This window comes from Kogia breviceps, chromosome 10 (genome assembly GCF_026419965.1).
Source record: "Kogia breviceps isolate mKogBre1 chromosome 10, mKogBre1 haplotype 1, whole genome shotgun sequence".
Lineage (NCBI taxonomy): Eukaryota > Metazoa > Chordata > Mammalia > Artiodactyla > Physeteridae > Kogia > Kogia breviceps.
The window spans coordinates 6,080,855-6,104,656 of NC_081319.1; the positions used below are offsets into that span (position 1 = coordinate 6,080,855).

The window sequence follows — 23,802 nt, forward strand, 5'->3', positions numbered from 1 at the left end:
CTAACTTTTGTGCCTGCTTGCTAATAAATATTCATATGTGTGGCAAAATGTGGTCTGAGTCTTGACTTTATTGTTGCAGACCACATGGTAGCATAACAACCTCTAATTAATGGAAGCTACCGATTTCTACCAAAAAGATTTGCCCTGTTGGGAGCAGTGAGACCGGCTCAGTTGAGTTTGCAACAACTGTGGTGCATCAAATTTCCCAGGCGAATATACTGCTGGGAAAGAACCTCAAAGCAGGAACATCACGCTGATCAAGCTGATGAACTAACTTGCCAGCCTGGACCCTCTAAGAGGAAGGCTGTTTCTCTTGAGTGGGAAAACCACAGGAAGCTACGAAGACAGCCTCGGGGTGTGGGTTTTGCTGGGAGCCTGCCCAGAATACCATCATTCTGTTTCTTGGCCCCTAGAATGCAATGATACCGAAGCTTTTTTCTTTTCTTTTTTTTTTTTTTTTTTTTTTTTGCCTCCAATGATTTCCCCCAAACCACCTGGACTCAGTACTCTACGCAAAATGATGTCACTTAAACAGTATCTGTATTCAAAGGAATATATTAGAGGCAACTATCCTACTTGCTTAAGTAAATGCAAAACAGAAGCATTTGTACTTTCAAAACAGCACTTGTCTTGGATTCTTAACAGCTGTACGTCCCTACACTCCAAATGTTTTAAAAAATTTAGGCTAAAAATTTACCAAAATAGGAAAGTGAACTATGTTTGTCATAAACAGAGTTTTGAGGAAAACCTTGGAAACTTTCACCACCCACCCTGCATCCGGGCGGTGGGGAACCAGACGTTGCTCCAGCCCACACAATGTTCCTGATGGTACAGTCTGAAGACACAACTCTCAGAAACACATTCCTCTTGGTATCAGGATTCCCCTTTAAAAAGACAAGTCCCCCAAGAGTAGTCAACCAACTGGTTCACCAAGGAGCTTAACTAATCTGTTCTTGAAACTGCTAAAAATTTAAAGTGGCTGAGTAATATTCCATGGTATATATGTGCCACATCTTCTTTATCTATTTATCTGTCGATGGACACTTAGGTTGCTTCCATGTCCTGGCTACTGTAAACAGAGCTGCAATGAACATGTTGGTACATGACTCTTTTTGAATTATGGTCTTCTCAGGGTACACGCCCAGTAGGGGGATTGCTGGGTCATATGGCAGCATGATCTGTGACCACCTAGAGGGGTGGGATAGGGAGGGTGGGAGGGAGGCTCAAGAGGGAGGGGATATGGGGGTATATGTATATATATAGCCGATTCACTGTGTTGTACAGCAGAAACTAACACAACATTGTAAAGCAATTATACTCCAATGAAGATGTAAAAAATAACAATAAAAAAATTTAAAAATCTAAAGTGGGATCGTCCCCCAACCCCAAATGAGTACACCGGAATTCTCTGAGTGTGAATTAATCCTACCACCTCATTGTCTGAGAGGTGTTTAATACGGTGGGTAAGTGAAGTGGGAGCTGGGAGTCCTGGACTCTCCTGCAATTTCTCTGAACCTGGTGACCTCTCTACCTGATAGACTGGTAAGCCCCCTTGCTAGCACCTTCACAGGAAGCTTGAAAGAGAGATTGGGAAAACACCCATCAAGTGATGCCAAAGGAAGGCAGAAATGCCGCAGCGAAGGCAGCTGATCCCCTCTGCTCCTGCCGCACTGGCCCACTCACGGTACAGCTCCAGTAAGAGGCGGCAAGACGAATGAGGCTAGAGACACGCCTGTGGGCAGCAGTGCGGGGCAGGGACCAGAACCACCTCGCCAACAGGCAGCAGCCTGGTGCTGTCCCAGAAGCGCCCCCGCACGCTCACGTCCTGGCCTCCAAGGGCACAGAGAAACTCAGAATCCAGAGGGAACACAGGCACGAAGTCTTTACCCTAGGTTCACGTCAGCTCCTCTCAAGTTATGGGCCCAACACTGGCCCCAGATCACCAGCACAGACCTTCAGGAAATAAGAGGATTCACCCCTGCCCAGAGCGCACGCTCCTGGGAACATTAAATCTCATTTCATTTTGGTTAATAATCAAACCCCTAGCTTAACAGCTTACTTGAAAAGGAAGAAAAGGAAAGAAAAAGACAAAGAATCCAGTAGCCTGCACATTTAATATTTGCTGACCTCCTGAGGCCACGCCCCTTTTAAAAGAATTGCTCCTCCTTCTTTATTCCCCTCCTTTTTTGTCAACTTCTAAAGACGGCATGTTTTTATGGCTGTAAATGACACGATGAGGGCATTTATAAAGGACACAGGAATGGCACCGGATCTCTGCTCGCTCGTACAAAGGAGCAGTCGAAAACATTTACAGAGCGCCACGCCCATGACACTCGGCACACCAGCTCTTGTTTAATCTTCATCGTCACCAAAAAAGAATTTTTAACTATTTTCTACCTGAGGAAACTGAGGCTCAGGAACTTCAAGAAACTTGTCATAGGTCACGTAGTTAGTAGGTGGCATCATCTCAAAAGCCAGTGCTCATTTCTAGTGTACAAACCATGTCCAAGTGTCCTGTTACCTTTCTGCCAGCGTGTAGTCAAAGGCTGGTATACTTGGAGTTCCCTGGTACTGGGGCTCTCGCCTGTTCAGACCTGCAAGCCATTTGAAGCCTCTGCAGTTCTTTAAAAAATTTTAAAACTTTTTCTTGCAAACGGCTCATTCCCTTTATTCAACACACAGCTTCAAATTACTCTTGGCCTTTTCCAAAAAAATCAAACCCACTCTCAAAGGTCAAGAATTCACCACTGCTGAGGCTACTAAGAGGAAAATATTGTGAGATCTGAAGCAATATCCCAAGAAGAACTTGTCAACTGTTTTGAGCCACCACAGCAGAACTGAAACAAGGACAATGCCCCCACAACTGCACCCCGCCCCCAGGGGTCACCGAAAGGGCCCATTCCTTGGGACTTGCAGTCCTTTTGCAGAGAGCATGATATTGCGATGCAGGACTCATTTTTCAGGTATTAAGTGCCCACTGGAACATTCTCAATAATAGGAAGCAGTGAATGATTAGGCAAAGAAAAGCAGATGTTGTGAAATAAAACTCTTACTCCTCCAGTAGGGCCCAGTGCTGCGTATGTGTTTCTGCTTTCTTACTTATGCATGTTAATCTACCAGGAAGTCATTTTGCTCTCAATTATTATTATTATTTTTAAATCCACTTGCACTGTGACTGAAGTCAAGTTTGTCAGGTCAGACTGAACTAACGGAAAATCTAGATACGGGTACAGGAGCAATCCCACAGACGGTTTCTAGTCAGGCTTTCTTTAAGAAAGAGCGACGTGGAGCTCACGTTCCACGCTCGGGATGTGTGAGGGGTTTTAATGCAAGAGAGAAACACTGCCACTTCCTTCAATCCCTCTTTTGTTATCATCTCCCTTTAGGGTCCTTGGTGAAAAAGTTGACATAAAAGGTAAGGGAAATGTGAAGTTCAGCTGAGAACTGGGGAAAAACCCAAGTCTTCTCTCCCGCCTTCACAAACACCACAAAAATATACTTTTGCACAGATTTCTGTTCCAAGTTGGAGTCCTGATAAAGGTCTTAAAAATATCCAAATGCTTCAGTAACTCGAGTCAACTGCCAAGACACCTAGGCTGTCTGGAGCTCGGACTGTGGGCCTTGTGACCGTGCAACACACCCTTCAAGCAGTCCTCATGGGGACATGCTGCCGTTCCTTAGAACTCCGTTGGATGTTCGCTTACTTCGCGTCAAGATAGTTCTCCGAATTTACAAGATTTGCGACGTCTGTCCTCCCATTGACTGTTCACCTTTGGCACGCCTGCAGCCCTGTCAGGACCACAGAGCAGCTCTCTTCCCAGTTTTAGTCTGATAGTTACAAGTTTCAGATATCTAACTTTGGTGTGTGCTTTCAGAAAACAGAAATATGTAGTCTTTTCTTCCGTGTTAAGAAAAAAGTTTAATAAAACTTTTATGCTGGAAGAATTACTTAAAACCAGTGAAGGCCAGATGCTTTAGGATTTATCACTATCACCACATAAGATGTTATATAAACAAGTTATAACAACAGTAACTTTGGGAATAGGATGTTCTCAAACAGTTCTTTCAATCTTCTCTGGCAAGAAAGGCTGTAGAGATAAGTACTTTTAGAAATACCTGGACAGGATATTAGAAGACCTTTTAGGAAAAATAAAATGGACTTTTAAAAATCCTGCAGGAGAGCAACCAAAAGCCTGCAAAAAGCTCACTGCCAGAATGTGTCCTTTCATAAAATGTTAAGTCATCTCTGATGAATCCCAAAGGCTCCTTATTTTAATACACTTTGGAAATGATCTTCCTACACAATAACAAATCATCGAAAGCATCAACTACAGCAAATGAGATAGTAAAAGCTGGAAAGAAGCTCAGGTGAACAAATATTCAGAGCGCTGAAATGTAACATTCAATTATAGCTGCCACCTATGGCTTCATGATAAATCATGCCTCTGCACGAGTAGGCAAAGCGCGTCTGCTACGAGCCTTAGCTTCCTGCCCGATGAGTTCCTGGAGGGCACAGCCTATCTTCCCTTTCTTCCTGTTGTGCTCATTTATTCACCTACAAAAACACCTCATTAATGTTTCTCACCGTTGGAAACATATTTAACTAGTTCCTACCTTTTGCTAGGAACTAATTATCCCCTCTAAGCTTAGGAACGTTGCTTGGGTCAAGATATTTAAGTGAGTTGATGTGCTTGAGGTATATAATCGTGTAGTATAATTTTCCTATCTCGTCCAGAAGGATATCATCAGAAACTTGAGAGAATGTCTTACTGACCTCTGTATCATCCAAAAATATATCATGAAACAGAAGCTCCAACGTTTGCTGAATTGCTATGACAAGAATCATTAAAATAAACCAAACATATATTTACATGAGTTTAAGTACTCAATTTAAATAGTTATTTATATATATATATATATAATATGCAACCTGTGCATGTATAAGCATGTACATCCATCAAATGTTTCCCAATTCAAGCTGATGGCACCCTTATTTCAAACAACCAGCAGTTACTGCCACGCTCTTCCCTCCCTACCTTACACAGGTACTATGGGTGGAGGGAGGCGGGAAGAAGACACATGTATTACATAAATAAGAAGAAAAGAAGAAACGTGAGCAGACGACAGCGGGGGCTCTTTGCCCATCAGGAGTCAAATCAATGCACCACTAGAGACATGACAAAGAGCCCTGGGAGCTCCGAGCAGCTTCGCTCGCTGTCTCTCCCCTCCCCCACCTGGATGTCGCTTGGCCGAAAGAAACAAAGTAAGCTGATCAAGAGACCGCAACAATGTCAGAGCCAGGTAAGAAAACCCAGTGGTAGATCAGCCCAGGCACCTCCCTCTACTACAGTTGAGGAAAATGAGTCCCCAAAGAGAGAGGGCTACTTTCCCAAGCCACACAGAGAGGTCACGGTGGGGCTCGTCTGGGAGAGTGTGGGAATGGTACCAAAGAAAAGCTCAGAGCAAGGATGCCTTCCTAGGATCCACAGGCATGCTTCAGGGACTTCACAAAGCCAATGAAATTGCCTGCAACATTGTGTGGCTTCCATTTTTCAGGGGAGCAGGTTTACTTCTTTTATCAGCCTGAACAAGGTCCATGACTCAGAAAATTTAAGAACCACTACGTCAAGGGTTGGGCTTGGGGGAGAGGCTAAAAGTGAATGAGATTAATTCCAAACTAAAAGGAACTCAGATTTTCAAAAACCTAAAGACTATGCTTGGGCCAGGCAGCCAGTGGAAGCATCTAAGGAGAACACAGCCCTAAATTTTCTGGTCTGGATGTTAGAGATCCTCTAAGGAAAAAATAAAATGTGTTTGGACAGGCGACGCATGTCTCTGTGACCTCAGGTGACACAGAAAGGAGTAAGCAGCACAAAGTTTAACTGCCGATGAGGTGGTCTCAGGTTAGAAGTAACTAGCAAGACTGAGTTCTCTGGAATCACAGAAAAGGTTTTGGCAGTAATAGTCATCATGAACCATGATGGAAGGTTTCTGCAGCCTTTCAAAGCCAAGGCAGACTTGACTTTCAGTCAGGCCTTTGACGGTACCTGCTTGTGAAGAGTGACCCCAGAAAGGGTGCCACACACCCCGGAAGACCTAATGCAATCACAGGGGTCTTTGTTTTCCTCTTACTTCTGATGTCAACATCAGTCCCAGGAGTGTGCAAAGGCCTTGGTACTTGGTCACAGGGAACTGGATACACGTCAGCCATTGCAATTTCCCTGGGAAACAGAAAATATTTTCCCCACTCTATGGATGAGGAAATTGAAGCAAAGGGAGAAACGTCCAAGGTTTTTCAAGGAGGTGAAGAGCCAAGAGTTCTGAGGTTAGGGCTTGTAGCTAAATACTGCACACTGGCTCTGGCTGGATATTCCATCTCCTTTTGGGAACCGAGCAGTTCTGGAAGTTGGGGGAACTCTAGTTGCTAAGGACAAGATATGAGATACAGTTTACACCACACAACTATCCATATGGAACCCATCGCACATTAAAACAGGAGACTTGAGGCCTCACTAGGTAAATGAGAGAGAAAAAGGGAACCTGGGGGTTACTCATCATTTTCCAAACAGGAGATTTATGTCCCTTTTGGAAAGAAGAAGGAACACCTGGCTGCAGCCCAGTTTTGAGTAATATCTGCCACTGAGAAGCCGTATGCAAAAATTCCTGGCACAACTTTGGAGAGCTCTTCCGATGGGGCTCTGGCCAGTCCTTGTAAATGACTGAGATTTAAAACCCTATCAAATCAGAGAAGCAGAGAGTAAGCTTGATGCAGCACCATAAATCCCTCTCTGTAAAGCTCATTTCAAACTTACGATAGCAATGTTCAGAGAGAAAAATTATCTGCACATACCCATAAAAGATAGGGTTGGTTTTTTTTTTTTTTTAAGCCAAGAAGGGTAGACATCAATGCCTAACAATGATCTACGTGGCTGGAATACAGTCGATTACTTCCTTGAATATATTTTCTGATTTTTCTGCAACGAAAATGCATTGCTTGGAGAATAAAGAATTAAATAAAAGTAAGTAAAGGAAATATAAAAGCTAGCAACTTCAAGTGTCAATAGACAGCCAGAGCTTATCTCATCCGACTGCCTCATGGAACAGAATAAAGGGAGGCGGGCGGAGGGGGGAGCACCTTGCTCGTGGCCCCTCAGCTGGCCAGCAAGGGATGGAGAATCCCCTGGCTGCCTTCCCGTCCTCTGCGCCCCACGCCCCAGCCCCACTGGGCTGCAGCTGCTGGATTCCTTAGGCTGGGAAACCCCTAAGCCCGATGCGAGGTGAGAAAGACCCTCAAGTGCTAGACAAAGGACAGCCAGATGCCAACTCAAGAAGAGCTGAAATGAAAACGGTGCTCACCAAGACAAGAGGACAATGTGAAGGGAACGAGGGTGTCCCGGGCTCTGTCACAACTGCTACACAGAACAACTTCATACATGTGCCATGTTTTCTTGCCTCTGGCTGGCACACGTGTGATCCCCCCACGCCTGGAATACCTTCCACTTGTCCTCTTCTCCCATGTATTTCTACAAATTCCTACTCATCCTTTAACATCAACTTACAAGTCCCTTGCAAGACCTTCCCTGGTCTTCCCCATTTACAAAGCTAACTGGTACCAGGACACCTTAAGAAGAGGATACACCTTGACTGTAGAGCACATACCAACGTTAGGGACATCGGCATTGGTTTATAGGTCTCCCTCACTCTCTTGATAGTGTTCTTTGAAGGCAGTGGCTATTTTAATCACCTCCGTATCTCTGGTACACGGCAGGGACTCAAATGTCCGTTGAATAAACGTATGTCTGCTAACAGACATACAGTAAGAGTGTAACCTCTCCTTCCAAATCTACCATTTGTCTTTCTCTCCTCAACGGTGCATCTGCAGAACTTTTAGGTAATAGGTTGCTTTGGGATAGACGTTTTTCTTTAAAGAAAGTTTAAATACTTGAGCTTAATTTTTGGCATTTCACGCTTCGCTTTTCTTAACAAAGAGAAGAGAAATGCGAGAAGAAAGGTAGGATTATATTAATATCAAAATATAAATGGACAGGCTGACTATGACAAAGGCAAAAAGCAAGCACAGTTTACCGTATGATGATACCAGCTGGCACACATTCTACACCACCACCCCAAGACACACATGCACAGGTGCACATAAAAAGCTAATAACAACAAGTCACTTTGGGAAGTTTAGTCATAACCTATCAACAGAAGACCCCATCATAGAGTAAACACCAGGATGAGTATATTATTAGGGTTGCTAATGGCTAATTAAAATCTGAAGATCAGGTTTCTGGGCACATCTTGCTACACCTGTGCACTAGGCAGTCCCAGACGGTATGAAAACCAAGTCTGGGGCCTGCTTCTTCATAACAGGCTGTTCCTGCAATATTGCCGAGGTTGGGACAGAACCGTGCAACAAGATCAAGAATCACCTGCCTGCAGTCTCCTCAGGCAGAGCCCTGCTCCTGACTCTGCACATCTGAGAGAAGATTCCAGTCAACTTCTAGGTCCCAGGAGCAAGGCTACTGTTACATAAAACACCAGAAGGGGCCTAGTTTTACTCCTTCTAGGGAAAGAGAACGGTCACAATACTCAACATACTGCTTCCCCTCCCCCAAGACTGACTGGGAACGGGTACACGGGAACTTTCTGGGGTAATGGAAACATTCTATGCCTTGATCGAAGTGTAGGTCACAAGGGTGTATGTGTTTGTCAAAATTATAGTATTGTCCTCTTAAGATTCACACATTTCACTGTGTGTAAATTTTGCCTAGAAAAAAAGAACCATGCACAGTGATCAAACTCTAGGTAGTAGGTTTACTATCTGCAGTAGTATAGACTAGCAATTTTGGAACTACTTTCTGTGTATTCTAGGCTTGAGCAAGTAAGTGAACATATGCGGGATACTGGGAGCCAGGTTTCTCACTGTTGGGGAAGGTGGTTACAAATATGGAAAGGGGAAAGTGAACATTACCAAAGGGAATAAAATATATCACGTGCCTCCTGACATGAAGATACACCACCATTTCTTTGGTATTCCTGCCAAAAATTCATAACCCGAGTCTAATCATAAGGAAACATTAGACAAATCCAAATCGAGGGAAATTCTACAAAATAACTGGCAAAATGTCAAAGTGGTGAAGTTAAGAAAGACAAAGAAAGGCTAAGAAACTTTTCCAGATTGAGGGAAGCCAAAGAGACAGGACAACTGAATTCTCGATCCTGAACTGGATTCTGGTCTGGAGAAAAAACTTACGAAGAGCATTACTGGTACAAATAATAACATCTGAAATATAGACCGTGTATTAGATAACAGTATTACACAGACATTAAACTGCTTGAATTTGATAAGTGCATTGTGCTTAGGTAAGATAAGAACCTTTTTCTTAGGAAATATATGCTGAAGTATGTAGCTATCAACAATCATGATGTCTCCAATTCACTCTCAAAGTTTCAAGAGAAAGAGGAGAGGCGGGGAGGGAGAAGAGCACATACACACAGATGGGGAAACATGTAAGCACCTGGGGGGTCTGGGTACAGGAGCTCCTTGTACTATTCCTGCAACTTGTCTTTAAGTTTAAAAGTGTATCAAAATAGAAAGGTACCCCTCCAAATACCCTAAGTGCCCCTAAATTACTTAGGTGAAAATCTAAAAACAACAAATTCACTGAATGTACTATAAGAAATTCTTTCAAGAATATCGGTTTCAAATTTATACTTTTCCCTTTGGTAGCAATTCCACAAAACGGTTTGGCCCTGAATTCCTTTTTGAAACTAAAAGAGGACTTACACCTTCAAATAGGGTTTTTTGAAATTCTAGTGACGTATACTATCATTCTGGAAAGTCTTACAAGGCAATAAATAGAAATTGGAATGAAAACGACTCCTCACCACCCTCCTCCCTCCAGATTCTTCAATATTTCTTCTGGAAGATGCAACAATTCACCTGGCTGTATGCCAAGCTAAAATCGAATAGCATAAGGAACAATTTGCGTGTAGATGATTTAGCCTTCCCTGCCGCAGAAGCAGAGGACTGTACTCTTCCCCACCTCAGGCCTTATAAAAAGGTCTATATTTTATTTATATAAATAAGGTAATGAAGGCATTTTACTCAGCATAGTTTATTCTACCTCCCCAATCTTTCTGTACTTGTGCTTAAATCAAGACACATGTATGGCCTTAGTGCTAGGGGAAAAAAAAAGCCAAAATACTGAACACTACCAAAGGAAAAAATTACTTCATGGATGTCAAAGGAGAAATTTTTAAAAGTCATTTTTAGCCTCAAAGAATTTTTCTCAAACAATAACAACTATGATATGACTCAGTATAAAAAAATATTATGCTAAGTATGAATTAAGAAAAATTCACATGCACAGAGATGAAAATGTAATTGGATTTGTCATTTCAAAGTATTAATGCTGGGTTTGCAGATAATAGAGAATGACATTCTCCTAAGCGAATAAATAAGTTAGCCAAGTAAGTAAATGCTGTGTTTCTACTGTAAGGAAATACATGCACCAATGAAGCAACCTTTTCAGCACAAAAGAAATTTAATACCCAGACCACATGAAAAGTGATCGCTATGGGAATAGCACAGCTGTTAAAATCCAAGTCAGTCTGTATGAAACCGTCCAGCGTGTTTATGTAAAGCAGGACTCTCAGAATGGCCACCAAGGGGAAATCATTTTGCTAACAAAAAAGTAATACCTATAATTAATTTAATGCTTACAATAAGTGTGAAAGAAAAAGGCAAAGCTATTCTCTTTCAAAGAATATAAGGGACCTCAGCTAGCTGGTATGCTTGTGATCCTTTTGTAAACAGTATCTCAAGGGCTAATTTAATTAGAAATAGAACGAGAAAAAACGAGTGTTTGCATTTCACTTAGAGAACCCAATTATCGTTATTTCATTGACTAACCAGATTTACATAAAGCCACAGAAAAACCTCTGGCACCCGTGCCAAACAATTTCAATATGAAAATTAATACTGCCAAGTTATTTTGACACCAATTAGCTTAGCCATTCCAAGAAAAAAATGTGCTCCACGAAAGAGCACGTAATCCTAAAACCTGCATTTCTGAAGACAGAAGTGCACACGGACGTCCTTGAGGGCCTGACTCGAGCAGACAGAAGATGCCTTAAAGAACCTACAGAAAAAAGGAGCTCATGGATAACTACTAACAAACAGCTTTAAATCTCAACAGAGACACTTGGGATGCGTAACGATAGAACAGGAGCTGAGTTTACTTTTGAAGAAGAGAGAGAAAGAGTTACTCTAAGTTTTTGAGCACCTAAAATTAACCACATTTATCAACATTGTCTGTCAAATCTGAGTTAACTTTTTTTTTGGCCGTGCCGCACGGCATGTGGGATTTTAGTTTCCCGACCAGGGATCGAACCCGTGCCCCCTGCATTGGAAACTCAGAGTCTTAACCACTGGACCACCAGGGAAGCCCCCTAAGTTAACTTTTTAGAGAGACTGACGTGTCAGGATTGTCCTTCTCGTAAGACAAGACCCAGGTAAAGTTTTCAAAGAAAGCTTGTCATCTCACGGTGGAGAGACTATCCCTAGAATTCAATCCCTTTCAGAGTGACAGATGTAGGCTACACAGCAAAGTCCCAAATTATAAGTGAGAGGCCAGAGTTCAGGATTAATGACCCCAACGCTATTTTGCATAACACTTGAACATGAAAGTCTTATCAAGAATCATGAGTTTTAAAAGCCCAGGTTAAATCAGTGGGCATTAGAAGGCTTAAAGAGGTATCCAAAAGGAAATCAGCTATAACACACAGTGTACATGTAAAAATAACTCAGACTATCTCAAAGCCTATTAAAAAATGAGATGCCATCACTGTAGTTTTGAGATACATCAGCCGTTTCCCATTACAATGGAGGACATACCAGCTCTATTTTTAGAGCCTCTGGAAAGATCAAAGCTGAATGGGCCCTTTTATTGGCTCCCCATCCAGGGCCCTAATCTCTGTTTACTCTTTCTTTGTCATTATGTAGATCTCCGAAAGACACACCACCAGGACCGCCTGCTACCCATCATCCTCTAAGTAACACTTAAAAATTGCCCTGTGACGGTACAAGCGAGGAGCTCTCTGGGGAGGAACAAAGACGAGTGAAGTTCAAATTCGAGTCAAAATTACCATCGGGATGCAAGTACTGATACAGAACTATAGTAATCTAATTCAGTCTCTCTCTCTACACTATAAACCACACTTTCTCAGGCTGGTTTCTCTGTGAGAATGAATACAGATAAATGAAAACACAATGCTTTCTGGTTGGGCTTTTTTAGGCCCTCCCCTCCTCTACAGAAAGCCCTCAATTGGTTTCAACGCCTCTGGCTAGTAAGGCTGAAGAGCTCATTTTAAACAAGTCCCATGAATGTAGAACGACTTACTTTGGAAGAACAAGCTGTACATTTGTCAAATGCCAGGCTGACAGGAAGGACATTATCAAATCGCGACAGAAATCCTCGGATCTAAAAACAAACACAACAATGCACATCAAGCCCAGAATGACACACCTGTGAAGTACGTGTACAGCTTCTGACAAGAAGCGGGAAACACTTAATGGGGTGCTCTTTGTACAGATTAACAAACATGAAGTTCAATGTGGATATTTTCCCTCGTACTATATAATCAGTTTGAGGAAGAACTATATGAGGTCCTTTATTCCACTAAGAACTAACTGGTCTACAAGCTTCGCACATATTTGAAACCTAAACACAAACTGACTCCAAAGTATAAAAAGAAAGCTGTAAAATCTGAAGTATTGTTTTCATAAATGTCTTCAAATACATCACCAGTCCACTAGTTTATTATTCACAATTCTCATGTATGTTACCGTGAATAGAGGACAAGTGTGCATTTTTAGGATGTGGTATTGGGTGGGGCCTCACTAGGTAGGAAGGGCTGGGGACTACAGAAGGGAGAAACGGTCCTAAATATAGATCCAGTTACTTGCCTGCGCTGGAACAGACAGGGAGAAAATGGAGCGCATTACCAAGTTTATGGGCAAACAGCGCCACCTTGAGCACCTCAGTTCTAATTTCTCAATTACAACTCACTTCCATTTACGGGGTATCAGTTATAAACAGGTTTCGCAAACTATGATTCAAGTAATTCAGACACTACGCTTCCAGAACTACACCGACACCAAAAGGGGACTTTAAACTGTTACATATATCATTTCAACATTACTACTAAAAATATGTATGGTGAAATCTCTAAAGTCTCCATAGGACTCAGCATTTATAATAAGCCAAACACCACCAATCTTCTCATGAGTTAATTTATATGACCTTGACAACTACCCCACTGATGAAACTCCGGCTGGGAAGGGTGAAGCAGCCTGGCTCAGATAAACAAAAAGTGACACCGTTAACATTCAGAAGTGGGGCCCTGATGCCAAACCTGGCCAGGCCCTGGCCTGGGCCCCCTCTCTCCTTCCTTCCCCTTCCCTCCCTCTCAGGACAGCACAGCTTTTGTCTTCGATGTGAGGGCTCACCACACATTTAACAGCCTCACTTGAATACAGCAAAAGAACCAAACTCCCCGCTGCTTCCCCCCCACCCCGCCCCGCAATCTTTGTTGCCTTTAGCCACCCTACCAACACTCCTCCAGAACAAAACCAAGGAAACCTGGCTGACTCTTTAAAGAGACAGGCTTCCTTCTGAGCGTGGGCAACTCCACCTTTAAGCCCACACTGCAACTAGTCTAGTTACATTTGCATACTTATTGCTGGAAGATCTAACCTTAAAGAAAACGCCTATAGCGTCTTTTAAATGTCCTTATCTATACGTTATGAGATTTCAGTGTAATCCCAAGATCAAAAGAGTATTTGGTAGAAACCATAAGCTAGATAGCTGGGCTAAGTTAGCCGGCCTCACGGTGAACCTTTGAAAATGTGACAATCTTTAGTTCTCTGTATCTCAGGAAGGTGGTGACCAGTTCCTAACACAGTGCTTGAGGCACAAGCAGGGTCCTAAGTTGGCTCTCCAGGTCACCAAAACAAGAGACGGCAAACCAGCAGAAAAGACTATAACGGCAGGTCACGAATGGATATGTTGAGATCCTCATGAGATCTGGAAGTTACAGGCCCCAATAATTCTCATAGTGAGTCTCCTTCTATCTCAATGGCTTTAATATTAAATTTACCTAGAAAAATATTTATCATATGTAGCATATTTTCCATTAAAGTGTTCACTGATATGGCCTACAGGTTCATGTCTCCATATAGGCTTCATGAGAAGGTCTCCTGATTCTCTTTTCTCTCATACAGGTAATAAACTTTCTTTGTGTTGTGCAAAGAAATACTGGTATTTTTCTCTACTAAACTGTTCCACGATTGGAGGTGCGGAGTTAAAGGGGAAGGGAAGGGAGACAGGAGACCCAGTTAGGAGCAGAAAGGAAGGGAGAAAAAGGAGAGGAAGGAAGGAAGGAAGGAGAAAATATAAACCAAAAACACAGGTGGTGAGCAACAGAAAGGAGCCGAAGTGAATGGGGTGGCCAAGCAGGGGCACCCACACCATTGTTTAGCACCCCAGACAGCTCTTTACCAGGAAACTGACTCATTTTCCCAGGAAACTAAGTAGAATAACATCTGTGTGTGAGGCCTTTCAAATTCCCCAAGTTGGCATCAGAAGGCTCAGAACTCAACCAAACGAATTCCAGTTTTAGGAAATTTAAAAGTGGAAGGCCTGTTCTCACGCCAACTGCGACAGCCTCCTAAAAGGCACCTCCACAGGTAAGCTCTCTCCTGCCCACTGAATCCAACACTCTGCTATGGATTAATTTTCCTAAGATACAGCTCTGAGGGGCGTCACTTTTTAATCAGCTTCCTAGAGTTGACCAAGAAAGCAGAGAATTCCTCATGCTGGCACTCAAGGTCCCCCCTAATCTGGGCCCATTTTGCCTTTCTGATCTTTTCACAGGCTTCATACAACGACTAAGCTCAAGTACAACGTCCTTCCCATCCCTCCCAAGGGCATTCCTGCGTTGCTGACCTTGTCTCATGCCGAATTCTGCGACTCAGAGCTCTTCCTTTGGGAACCAGCTATATAACCAAATCTACATCTTCCACAACAGTCACTCAAGCTCAAACACATCTCTTTCATAAATACTCAATCCACCCACCACTTGACTTAGAGATAACGCCTTCATTATGTGAAATCCTTCTTTTTAGTATTTATCACCAAAATAACTTACGTAATAGTTATTTCTTTAAAAAATAACAGGTTTACTGAGATAAAATTCATGTACCATACACTTACTTTAGAGTATACAATTCGGTGGCTTTTAGTGTATTCATGGAATTTTGTAAACATCACCAATACCTAATTTCAGAACATTTCCATCACCCCCAAAAGACACTAATAAGAACCCCTAAGAAATTAGTCCCCATTCTCCACTTTTCCCAGACGCTGGCAACTACTACTTTCTACTTCTACTGATTTGCCTAATTTGCCTATTTACTACAAATGGAATCATACATGACTGGCTTCACTTGCTAACTATATTGTGTCATGTGTATTTCATTCCTTTTTATTGCTAAATACTATTCAATTACATGGATATACCATATTTTGTTTATTCACAAGTTGAGTAACTTTGGGGTATATACAGAGTGGAACGAATGGATCTCACGGTATCTATATGTTTAACATTTTGAGGACCAAAGTGACTGCACCATATTACTTTCCTGCCAGCAACATACGAGGGTTCCAATTTCTCCACCTTCCTGTCTCTGTGAGGTAGCCATCCTAATGAATGTGAAGTGGTAGCTCACTGTGGTTCTGACTTGAATTTCTCTAACGACTAATAGTGTTCAGCATTTTTTCATGTGCTTCTCGACCATTCATATTATCTTCCTTCAGAGAAATGTAGATTCAAATTCTTAGCCAAATTTTAAATTGGGTTTTCTTTTTATTGTTGAATGTTAAGAGTTCTTTATATATTCTGGATATGAGTTTCTTGCAGATATGATTTTGCAACTATTTTCTCCCATTCTGTGGGGTGTCTTTTCACTTTCTTGATGGGTGTCCTTTGAAGCACAGAACTTTACTTTCTTGATGTCCTATTTATTTTTCCTTTGGTTGCTTGGCCTTTTGGTATCATAGATAACAAACCAATTCTCACCCAAGGTTAAGAAGAGTTAGTATGTTTTCTTATTTAATAGTTTTAGCTCTTATATTTAGGGCTGCAATCCATTTTGAGGTGTTTTTTTTTATATGGTGTGACATAAGGGTCCAAATTCACTGTTTTGTATGTGGAAATCCAGTTGTTCCAATACTGTCTTGAAAAGGCTCTTCTCCCCCCGTTTAACTGGCAAGAAATGACCATAAACGTCAGGGTTCATTTCTGGACTCTCAATTCTATTCTGTGGATCTACAGGTCTACCTCTATGACAGTACTACACTGTCTTGATTATAGTAGCTTTGTAATAAGTTTGGAAACTGGGAAGTATGAGTCTTCCAACTTTGTTCTTCTTTTTCAAGATTATTTTTTTAACTATTCTGGGTCCTTTGCCTTGCCAAATGAGTTTTAGAATCAGCTTGTGTAATATAATTACTTAAAAATTATTTTTTAATTTCTCTTGCTTTTAGAGGGCAAGATATAGGTTGAACTATTTGCATCTGTCCATAGCACAGTGATTTGCTCATAACAAATACTATTAACTATGAAATGAGTGGATGAGAAAAACACAAACATCCCAAAGCCAACCAAATTATTCATACCTGAAGTATTCAGAGAAAACACATCCCAAATAAACCACAAGAAAAACTCCATCTTACCACCATTCACATCTTCCAGGCAATTTGAAGCCCTTCCCCATCAACAACTCTTTAAATCCCCTGTATTACAAATGCACTGAGCTTCCACAATATGCTCTGTATTCCCTAAAATCTTACAAGAAATGCATAAAATTTAAAGAGCGGAAGTGGCTCCTTTAAATTTTAGCACCTTCCTTTAGACTTGCATAGAAATCGCAGAGCAAATCTAAAATCCAGGCACCTGATGCAAAATCCTAATAAATATATTCTACCTGTTTGGAGAGGGCAGGCGCCAATTCACAATCAAAGAAGTTAAAAGGATTTGTCCCTTGCTTGGGTGGAGAAAAATTCACCATCACCTTCCTACTCAGAAGTGTGCAAAGTATATGAAGCAATGTGTTCATTTGGTGTTTTTCGAAGCCTGCCTGATCAGAAGAATCCCCTGGAACTTGACTGAAAAGATCTGAAGTAAGGCCAGAGCATGTGCATGTTTAACAAGATCCCAGGTGATTCAGAGCCTTTGGAAAAAGATGCTTTCAGTTACCAACCTCCTTTACCCCTTCTCGTGGTTTAATCTATACACTCAGCATCACCTGTTGGATGTCAGAAAGCAGATGGAAGCAGTTTGCAAGCCTCTCCCTCCTTTCCACGTTTTTTTAATGCATAGCACCACCACACCCGGCTAATTTAGCCACATCTAAATAACAAGATTTTATAAAGTGGTTTCTCCATCCACTCTAAGGCGTCTCGGCACTGCTCAAGGGACAGTCTTGCAACTTTGGGGACTGCACACAGTTTACGCTAAACCCTTATTTGATTATAATATTTGCTGTCAATCTTTCCTTACAGGAGGGTAAGTATTAAATGGCTATTTAAAAAAAATTTAATTCGACCTATTATAAAAATAGTAAGCATGACAGAAAGCAAAAGAGCAAACAAAAAAAAATAACCTGTACTCCCATAGCATATTTACTCCTGTCTTCCTATTTTTAAAAATATATTTAAATACTTAACTTCCTTTTAAACAGCCTCCCGAATACTACTGGCTTCTCAAATCTCTCCCCTCCCTAGAGGGGGAAAAACTGCCAATTCCACGAACACACACACATGCGCCTCTACTAGAGGGGCCAAACTTTGCCTGCCTCGCTGCATATTTTATTTTCTAAATTACATTGATGAAGTTTTTTTTTTCCTCTTAATGCTAAAAAGAATAAAGAAGATATTAAAATGGCCTGTATGAAAATCCAATCAGTGGTTGCCTGGGGCTGAGGGTGGGGATATTACCATAGAAAAGGCACAAAGTCAGTTTTGGGGATGGATGGAAAAGCTCCGCACCTTGTTTGCAGTGGTGGTGGTCACATCCAAGTGTACACACTCATCTAAACTCATTAAAATGCACGTTAAAACGGGTACATTTAACTGTACATAAGTTGTGCCTCAAAAAAAGGTGACTAGGGTCTTCCCTGGTGGCGCAGTGGTTGAGAGTCCGCCTGCCGATGCAGGGGACACACGGGTTCGGGCCCCGGTCCGGGAGGATCCCACATGCCGCGGAGCGGCTGGGCCCGTGAGCCGTGGCCGCTGAGCCTGCGCGTCCGGAGCCTGTGCTCCGCAACCGGAGAGGCCACGGCAGTGAGAGGCCCGCGTACCGCCAAAAAAAAAAAAAAGTGACTAAAAAAAGTTCATAACCTCATTAACATTTCCCAAACAATACAGAAAAGTACAAAATGAAAGCATAAAGTCCCTATTACCCCCAATGCCTCTGCCTCAGAAAAAAAAAAAAAAAAAAGCCCCTCCAGCATCAGTTTCCAATGTAGCCTTCCAGGGAAAGAAAAAGTGTTTTATGAAAAGACCAGCTCTACAACATGCGTCTCTTTGCTACCCACCCCCGAATATCTAGAAACCCCACCTGGGAAGCTGGGAGAAGGACAATTACCTGCGGTTTCCTGGCTCCCTTCCCTCTCTTCACCCCCAGGCCCCACAAAGGGCAGAAGGAGCTTGCGTTGAACCCCGGCCTTCAAACGCCAGCGAGGCGCATGGCTGTCCCGGCGCTTGGCTAACAAGGCCTCACGCCGCCGCCCCCGGAAGGCGCAAAGATGAGCGCCGAAATGACGCACAAAGCCTCAGAGCAGGGCCGATATAGGCTCCCGGCCTCCCTCCTCCCTCCTCCCTCGGGGCGGTTCCCAGGAGGGCAGTGGGCGGCGCCGGCCGGGTTCACTAGGTGCACCTGTGCGCATCTAACCAGCGTCCAAAGGTTGGAAGGCAGGAACACCTGTTTGGGGGTGTGTGCTAGGGACTAGGAGTCCAGGGCCCTTTTGGAAAGAGAACTCGGGCCGGTGGGAGCGCAGAACTCAAAAGCCATGATCAACGAAACGAGCAGGAATGGTCCGTGTTAACCTGACGAGTTATGTACTTTGTCCCGTAGGACGCCATCAAGAAACCATCTTTATAGAATATGCAGTTGCTGTTCTCAAACGCCTAACGTCCCTGGAGGTTGTCATTCGGCGGGTCCGGAACAGGGCTGGGAAATGTGTACTCTGCAACGGCTCCCGAGGTGCTTCTGATGCACCATGCCTGGATTAGGCTGTCTTCCACTTAAAGGCTCAAGGACTCCAATTCGATGCCCAGATCCTCTGATATCTCCTCCGGTCTATTCTCTGTACAGCAGCAGCCAAACCTGACCACGTCACAGCTCCGCTCATGGCTTTTCAACGGCTCCCCGCTGCCCCTGGGTTTAAGATGGCCTGTGAGGTCCTGCCTCTCCTCCTCTCCCCCTGTGCTCTCCCAGTTCTCTACGCTACAGGGACACTGGTCGCCTTTCAGACTCTCAAACTCACCCATCTTCTCCGCCTCTCCTGCGCCTCCCCTAAAGTGCTTACCCCTCTCCCTTCTCCCTCCGCAGAAACAACTGCTCCCTCCTAACCTTGGAAGCTGTGCACAAGGGCACGTCCTGACATCCTGCGGAAATGGTGGCCTAGGGGACTGAGCAGAGGACCGACATCTGCTACGTGCCATCCCTGTGTCTGGCTCTCTGGAGTGTTTTCACATACTCATCTCGTGTTGGCCTCACCACCATTCTGTGACTTTCCCCTGTATTCTAGACAAAGAAATCGAGGCTCAGGGAAGTGGCTTGGCTCGCCCAAGATTCCACAACTACCGAGTGGTAGAGCCAGGGATCTGAGTTCTGTTCCTTCTCTCCAAAGTCTAGGGGAAAAAGCTGAAAATCAAGGAGAAGGTAAAAAGGAAGGAAGAAAGAAAGAGAAAACCAGAAGAATTAAAAAATAAACACCCCCTCGAAACCAAAAACTCAGTATCAAGATGGCTGCCATCAGGGTCTGAGTGGATTAAATTATCTTCAGTCATTTGTGCCCAGTCAGCTACAAAATAAATAGATCAGGAATAGAAAGGGGTCTCTTCCACTCTGGGCAGCCCCTCTTGGTGTTTACACCTAAGCTGAGTGAAAGCGGCTTGAGCCCCAAGCTCACCTGGAGGTGGGAGATAGATGGGCTCCAGGTTAGACATTTACAACTGGCCTTCTGTTAACATTTCATGGGGCAGGAAAAAATGGGCTTCAGGCCGGACACTTACAACTAGCCTCCTGTTTGCATTTCCTGAGACAGGAGATAGGTGGGCTTCAGGTTAGACATTTAAAATCAGCCTCCTGTTTGCTCTCTGAAATGGAAGCAATGACAGAGACGGGGTAAAAAGCCAAGCTGTCTCTTGTGGATGCCTTAAGATAACAGTCATGGTGAAAACGAAGAGGGGCAAAGCCTTGTTTGAGTAAAGGATCAAGGAATTTCCGCTTCGCCCCTCCTTGAGGCAAGGGAGACACTACACATGTGTAGAAAGGCTCCTTAGGGGTCAAAAGTCAGGGGACAACTCCATGCCACGGTGACTCTTGCTTCTCCCAGGTGCCTTCACGTCGGGGTCCATCTTGACTGTGGGGTGCATGTGCACCTAAGGGGAGGGTCCCGAGACAAATTAGCCAGGGGGGGACAAGGCAAGATGACTGGCCAGAAGGGAGACAAAAACCTGAAAAACTGCCCCCTTATAAAGGATTTAAACTTCTGCAAGGCGCTACTCTCTGAGTTCTCCCATGTGTCTTTCCGCACGTACTTTGCTTTTCCAATAAACGTTCTACCATTCTCTTTACTTTCTGCCTCCTTGCCTGAATTCTTTCTTGACAAGGCAGGCAAGAACTGTGGGTTCAGGCCCCAGCCGTTGGCCCCTGTGGTCGAGCACTTAGGGCTCCCGGCCGGGGGACTAAGATACCGCTTCCAGCTACTGCCAGCTGCCGCGTGCTGCTGCGCGCGTCCAAACTCAACCTCCCCTGGATGGGAAGTGAAGAGCCAATGCCCAGAAATAGACAGCCATTCTGAGGAGGCACAGTTGCAGCCACAGCAGAAACCTGCTGCTCTGACTTCGCACCAGTTTCCAGCAGGCCTGGCAGTATTTCTAGAGCTTGGAGTTTGCATAAATAAGAGCTAACTCCAAACTCCGCATTGCTCTTGGATGTTGCAGAGAGTCTTAACCAAATTCAACGCCAAAATAAAGTTCAGCAATTGCAAAACCTCAGGCGCACCACAGAGGACTTTGTTTCAGACAACAGCTTCAGCTACCACCACTGACCCACCTCTCACTGTCAAACAGGGGCCACCAAGGGGCAGAAGAAGCAAGCTGGAAATGAGCCAGCGCCATCCTTAGAAAAATAGTGCAGGATGGAACTAATCTCTCCATCCCTTCCCTGTACACTCACTGCTTCCAGAGTTTTACGAGATTCCTTGTAACTTTCTTTTTAGGAGGCTAGATAGGCGCCCACTTTACCATTTTAATTAAAAGTGAAAGAGAAAGATAAAAACAACATTTACAAATGTCCCTTACTTGGCCAGAACTGTGCTAATGTAATTTAAGCTATAATGTAATTTAATCTGTACACGAATCCCAGGTGTTTAGTATATTATGCCCGTTTTAGTAATTTAAAATATAAAGTTCAGAAAGGATCAGTGACCTGCCCAAGGTCACACAGTGACAAGCGGCAAGGACTGCCTTAAACCCTTTTGTCAAATGGGTGAAAATGAAATTCCGAGGCAAAGCTGGGATTCTAATCAGATCTGTACGACCACAGAGCCTTCTGGTTCCCTCCCACGCGGGCCTCCCAAACAGGACAGCCCCGTCGGGTGAGCAAAACTCGTGGGGCACAAGTGACGTCCCTCAACTGATAAAATTATGCCCAAGTCCTCGTGGGCCAAGAGATGCTACCCGAGATGCTCTGGAACTCTGGCACTGTGTGTAATTTATCCCCCACTTTGTGTGCCAGGAGCGGGAAATGCCCCTCTCTTCTTCTAGGGCCTTGCACGCAGGGAAGCCCAAACCTTGTCGGATCTTGTACCCAAATCCCTCCTGTATTCAGGGGCCGCCCCATTGGAATTAGACTTCACCACATCTGAGTGGCTTGGGGGTACATCCGCCACCTTAGAACCTCCAAAGGCAAGTGGAACCAAACGCTTGCACTGCGTGCCGGTCACCGAACTTCTCTGAACCTAATGGCGCTTTGGCACAGCGTCAGCGTTTGGGGGTCATCTGCTGCAGGGATGACTGGAGCGGGGGGAAGGGAGGACAAACAGGTCACAAACCACAGCAGCTGAAATGGTGAAGCAGCAGACATTTGCAGTGCCCCTTCTTCCTGCCCGTTCCACTGCCATCAATTCGAGGGGTACGGAATCAGAGGGGGAAGGAGATTCCTTTTCTCGGGCTACATCTCAGGAGATACGCTCTTGGTGCTGCTCTTCTTAACCTCCTTCCTCAGCAGTCCGTCCGTCCACACCCCCAGAGGCACACTGAGATGAGCATTTCGGGGCACAGTAAAGAGACCTTACTGAAAGCGAATGGCCTGAGGATTTGTGGGACACAGCCTGTGCAGTCAGGCCAGATCAAGAGCAGGCCGAGGCTTGGCTAGAGACCACAGCTCCAGCGCAGCTTTCGTCTCACTGGGAGATTTCCCAGGCTGGTTCCTGCCCAGGTCCTGTCCTAGTTTGGGCTTTGTTCTACTCTTCTGAAAGTAACTAAAACAAAGAACTTGAAAGCCCAAGAGAACTACGGGGTTGGCAGGTCCAAATCCCTCGGAGGGGCATATACCCCTCCAGGGTCTTCATTCAGTAGGACTTGAGGACCAACAGTCCATTTGCCCAAAGACAAAAAACGTGAACTGCCTGGTCCATGGTGGGATCAAAGCAGGACTGCTATATTCATGACTGTGGTTTGCAGACAACTACTGAATTGCCAGGATGCTTTTCGTTCTCTGGGGGATGTCCAGTCAAATGACCAGCAGCTACGTCGGCTGTTAATTTCTGTCACATTTCTGTCTCACCAGCCTGCACACCAACTTCCTGGAGACATCAGGAGGGGCCTCTACATTTGATAACTCCTGAACGGTGCCTCCCACCAAAGAACCAGAAAAAGGGCTCTGGCCTCACAGAACAGTCACCACCCCAGGAGCCAGGAAAAGACAGCCCTACCACCTTTTTTTTTTTTTTTTTTTTTTTTAAATAAAAGATCCCACTGGGAAGCAGAGGGAATAATATATGCGCTAAGATCTACAGTGAAAAAGTTCTCTCTACCAAAGAAGCCAGACTCCAAAGACCACGTAGTATATTATTTCATTTACAGAAAGTTCAAAATTAGACAAAAGTCTCCCAAGGTGTTTGGAGCCAAGAGCTGCGTGTCTCTGTGTGGGAAGGAGGCGGTGATACCTGAGGAAGCATGGGGGGAGGTCGGGGTACTTGATAACACTTCATTTCGATCTGTGTGCTGGGTACACGAGCGGTGTTCATTTTGTGAGAAGCCAAGTTGTATACTTAATGATTTGTGTGATTGTGTATATTTTATATATAGATAAAAATGACAAATTAAAAAACCATTCCCTTTATAGACAGAAAGTGGCTGATACTCATTGCTGCCTGCTTGCAGAATCCCATCCACACACAGTGGGCCAGAGACTTTTTAAAAAGAACAAACCCATAAGCCT

At 44.0% G+C, this 23,802-nt stretch overlaps 1 protein-coding gene across 7 annotated transcripts in view; it reads right to left on the bottom strand.

The window, feature by feature from the left end:
* ATG7 (autophagy related 7) overlaps positions 1–23,802 on the bottom strand; it is a 319,810-nt gene that overhangs the window by 143,417 nt on the left and 152,591 nt on the right. For 5 of the 7 annotated variants that reach the window (XM_067043420.1, XM_059076097.2, XM_059076095.2 and 2 more), the window contains one exon: positions 12,408–12,488. The exons of the other annotated variants lie outside the window; for them this stretch is intronic. In XM_067043420.1, the coding sequence (XP_066899521.1) occupies positions 12,408–12,488 (81 nt within the window). The remainder of the gene's footprint in view (positions 1–12,407; positions 12,489–23,802) is intronic. 7 annotated transcript variants of the gene reach the window in all.